Source organism: Saccostrea cucullata, unplaced genomic scaffold (assembly GCF_032062105.1).
Source record: "Saccostrea cucullata isolate Sc308-1 unplaced genomic scaffold, CSIRO_AGI_Scuc_v1 ctg12816, whole genome shotgun sequence".
Classification (NCBI taxonomy): Eukaryota; Metazoa; Mollusca; class Bivalvia; order Ostreida; family Ostreidae; genus Saccostrea; species Saccostrea cuccullata.
The window spans coordinates 1-4,148 of NW_026921541.1; the positions used below are offsets into that span (position 1 = coordinate 1).

Below are 4,148 nucleotides of genomic sequence, written 5' to 3' on the forward strand. Positions count from 1 at the left end.
ATTGTTTAGTTTAACAGATCATCTCAGAACCATGATCCATTAGCTCATTTGCATGTGAAATTTTCCTATACCGAAATCATATCAAAACCATGATTTACACATGAGTTGTTAGCATGATCCAATAGGCTGTTTTTTCTGTTTGGGTACTTTTGACCCTTTTTTTCTTCTGCTTCTACACAAAGCCAGAAGACTCCTCCTTAAATATTCGTAAAGTTATGTAAATGCAATTTGGTATAATGCAGTAAAATGTAACTTGGTATTATAATTCTGTAAAATGCAGAAAAATACAGTTTAGTGAGCGCACAGGAAAATATACACGTGTGTGCAAAGTATGTTAAATAATGCTTTTAACTAATTTCGCTTCGTATTATTAATGGACCAATTATTATTTTATAATTCATGAAGCCATGCAGGTGAATGCTGATGAGTACCCTCGTAGAAAGTGTTTGATTGAAAATAGTTGAAAATTTGGAAAACAAATAACAATGTTATCAAAATTGTTTTGCAACATTTATAACCAAACTCTGGCATTTAGAAAACTTACTGTGATCTCTTTTATGTGCGAGTTTCTCTGTGTATACTACTTCTAGTTTACATTTTTAAAGATATTTAAATTAAATCAATTTGTATTTTTGAAATAATTTAAAAACACAGAATAAAAAAGTCATCTTGTGAAAGTTTCCTTTCATTACTCAAAGAGAGTGGTCTTTCTTTCCTTATTGCAAGTATCATGTACACATTAAATTTCATACAATTTCACCAAAGTACACTTTTCAAATTTTTATTAATCACTTTGGATTTTTTTTAAATAAATGAACGATTAAATGTTATTAAAGAACCCTGGAAGAACAAATATTTTTGCGAGTAAAATACAGATAACTCTAACGTGAACTCAATGCAAACATGCTTTTTAAACATTTAACATAGATACAAGTTTATTTACCAATGTTACATACATATTTAGGACAAACATGAAATCTTACTGATCAATACTGTATGGTCTTATCAGTTATGTCATAGAAATAAAATACTTCCTGACAGAAACGCATTCATCTTCTGGGCCCCTCAACGACACGTAAGTAAGACATCTCTGAGTTGAATTTATAAGCATTTACTAAATGTAGTATATGAACAAATAATATATTTAATAACGACATTCAATGTAAGATAAAAATTTGAGCAAATGGTCTTATAAACGGCAGTTATCCATGTTAGTAAACATTAATGTCATTAAACAGTGATAAAATTACTATTCCTGGTAAATTATACTTTGGGCTCTTCAATTGCTACTTGATTTTTTTTTTTATCTTTTTACATCTCACAAATCTTATTGTTGAATTTAACAGAGACACTTTTCGGACAATTGATTTTTGCATTGCAAAGCTATGTCCCAAAAACTGTTAATCTCCTTCAAAAACATTGTGCAATTATGTGCTTTTCATTTCCAAGCATCTTATCAGGGAGACAATTTACAAACAAACTAAAAAACAAACCAATTGAAATAACAAAAAGACGGATAAGTTTTAGGAGTAAGGTACCACAATCAAAGGCCAGACTTAAAATAGGATATTCACATGTCATTTATAAATCGCCTATTTTATATATGAAAAGTAAAAAAAATGTTTTGTTTTTTTAAATTTGCAAATGTTAAGCTTATCCTGAATATACATATTGAACTGGCATAAAGAATCATGATGAAAGAATAGTCTTGTTCTTTACTAACAACGAAGTCGATTCTTTTATTTCCTTAAACGACAGAGGTATGGATAGGAATCAAGTTACAATGATAAAAAAGATCCATTGCCTACAGTAAAAATAATATATCGTCGTCTCGATATCCGTGTGCTTGTCAAATTGCTTTTCTGTATTTTCTGTTGGTTATTTACATAGTGGCACATGATACCATAAAGTAAAACTTTATCAAAGAACGTTTTAATTGGATTGATTGATTGATTGTATGCTGTTAAACGTCCCTCTCGAGAATTTTTCACTCAAATGGAGACGCCACCACTTGCCGTAAGAGGGCTACAAATTTTGTCCTATGCTCGGCACTCAGAGCCTTTGAGCAGTGAGGGATCTTTTTCGTGCCAGCACCTACTGCGACATGGGGCCTCGGTTTATACGGTCTCATCCGAAGGACCGGTCTCCACGTCCCACAGTGGGATTCGAACCCGCGACGTAAGGATTGACTCTTTACTTCGCGACTCTAGAGCAGACGCTCTAACCACTGCGCCACGCGGGTGACTTAATTGGAAGATGAGTATAGTTAAGACATTGTAATGGTCATTAGGATATTACCATTCTTTTATTTCTTTTTCTGAGGTAAAAATACAAATAAAGGTAATAACTTCATAACCCCCCAAAAAAGCTATTTGCTCAACATATGACATCCAAAAACATATATTTTCTTTGCGTGTTGGTTAGAAATACACCTGGAGAGAATGTTGAGGTTTCTTTTCATTGAATATTTTTTATTAAATAAGACGAAAATAAAAATATAAAGAAAACCTGACAGGACTTTTTCACTTTTATGAAAAAAAATTTTTTAACGGTGTTGATGTAAACTATTATCTTGATGGTTGGTGCTGAATATAGTACAATGTATGTTGTGATGAAGAACAGTTTAAGAGCTCAAAGGTCCATTATACGAGGGTTGATCCAAAAGTAATGTCACAACTTTGATAAAATTTCGAGTTTGGGCAATTTTTTTTTATTTTTGCTTGTTAACTTTTTCAGGTAAGTAAAAAAAAATTTCTGGTTGCCCCCCCCTTTCAAAAACGATGCTGCATGTCTGTCTTTGACATAATACTGCTGAAATACTGCACCGTTATTAATTGTACTGATCTGTCTATGTCAATTTATTTAATGATGGTCCCTTGTAGGGTCATTATAACGTTAGGAGTGAAAAACTTATTATATATATAGTATTGATATTTTAATTCAAATTTGTCATAAGTCTTCATAGATAACAATGGCAAAGGCATCAGGAGTCAAAAATACAGAGATTGTAGAGTTGAGCAAATTTTCCAGCAAAGTAAGCTCAATAGTAAGTATTTTTTGCCATTTTTAAAAAAAATGATTTTTCTTATCCATGACATAGATTACCACACTGCAAAAATGTGTCAGAACCCCTTTTTCATTTTGAATAAACACCAAAAGTATAGTTCTTTATGGGTTTTTTTAGAATCCACACTGTATCTGCATATTGCTGAAAAATGACCTTAAAACTCCATTAATAAATCCAAGAGTTTACACAAATTATGGGAAATTGTTCGGCGCTCCACAAAATGCAATTGAGCCAGGTGAATTTGCATGCCTTGGATTTTATAAAACAAATTATCTTCCATTTGGACCTGAAGGCATTGTATCCTATGACCTGAAAGATTTTGGAACAACATTTTGCGTATATTTTGACAATCCATATGTTGGTTATAACAAATTTACAATGCACTGGATGAAGGAGGGAAGGAATGTGGATCAAGATCTCTGTCGAACTCTTTCGTTGGATAAAGGAAATATTTGGTATGCGTATGGCAACATGACCTGGCATGATATGAAATCCGACAGGTGCAATGCTATCGCTTCCGGTTTTATAGGAGAAGGATGGACTGCCGGATTGCAGGTGGTAGTAAAAAATACATGAACTCTGCTTACAACAAAATTGCCGGAATATTGGAACATGATGAAGTTGCTTCTAAATATGATGTCAATTATCGTAACGATTTTGATTACTTCTTATCTCTCTTATTTTGTTCCTATTATAAGCTTACCACTTGCAATTCTCTTTTACAACATTTTATCTATCTTTGCTTTGTAACAAGCTTCTACACATCAAAATGAATGTTAGACAATTTTATAACAATATAATTTTTCTATTGGCCAAAATAGAAAATTTTGGCCCTTTAAATTGCTTATAAATTTTGTTAAATACATGTAATCAGTAAATCTTTATACCTGTAGTTCAAAAGAATATCATGTGAAATATTTTCTTTGAAAAATTAATATTTATATGTTCTGAGAAATTCCATTTCCTTTGTTTATGCAGATATAGACAATTTGGTGATAAATTACCATAAAAAAACTATTATTGTATTTTTTGCATACTGTGTACAACAAAAAACTTTTCGATGCTTCTATGAATCTTCATT

General features: G+C 31.6%; 1 protein-coding gene across 1 annotated transcript; it reads left to right on the forward strand.

The window, feature by feature from the left end:
* The first annotated feature begins 1,045 nt into the window (after positions 1-1,045).
* Positions 1,046-3,866, forward strand: LOC134260253 (uncharacterized). Its single transcript, XM_062742825.1, has 3 exons — positions 1,046-1,075; positions 2,966-3,046; positions 3,185-3,866. The coding sequence occupies exons 2-3, from the start codon at positions 2,972-2,974 to the stop codon at positions 3,641-3,643; spliced, it is 534 nt and encodes a 177-aa protein (XP_062598809.1). The 5' UTR covers positions 1,046-1,075; positions 2,966-2,971; the 3' UTR covers positions 3,644-3,866.
* Positions 3,867-4,148: the final 282 nt, after the last annotated feature.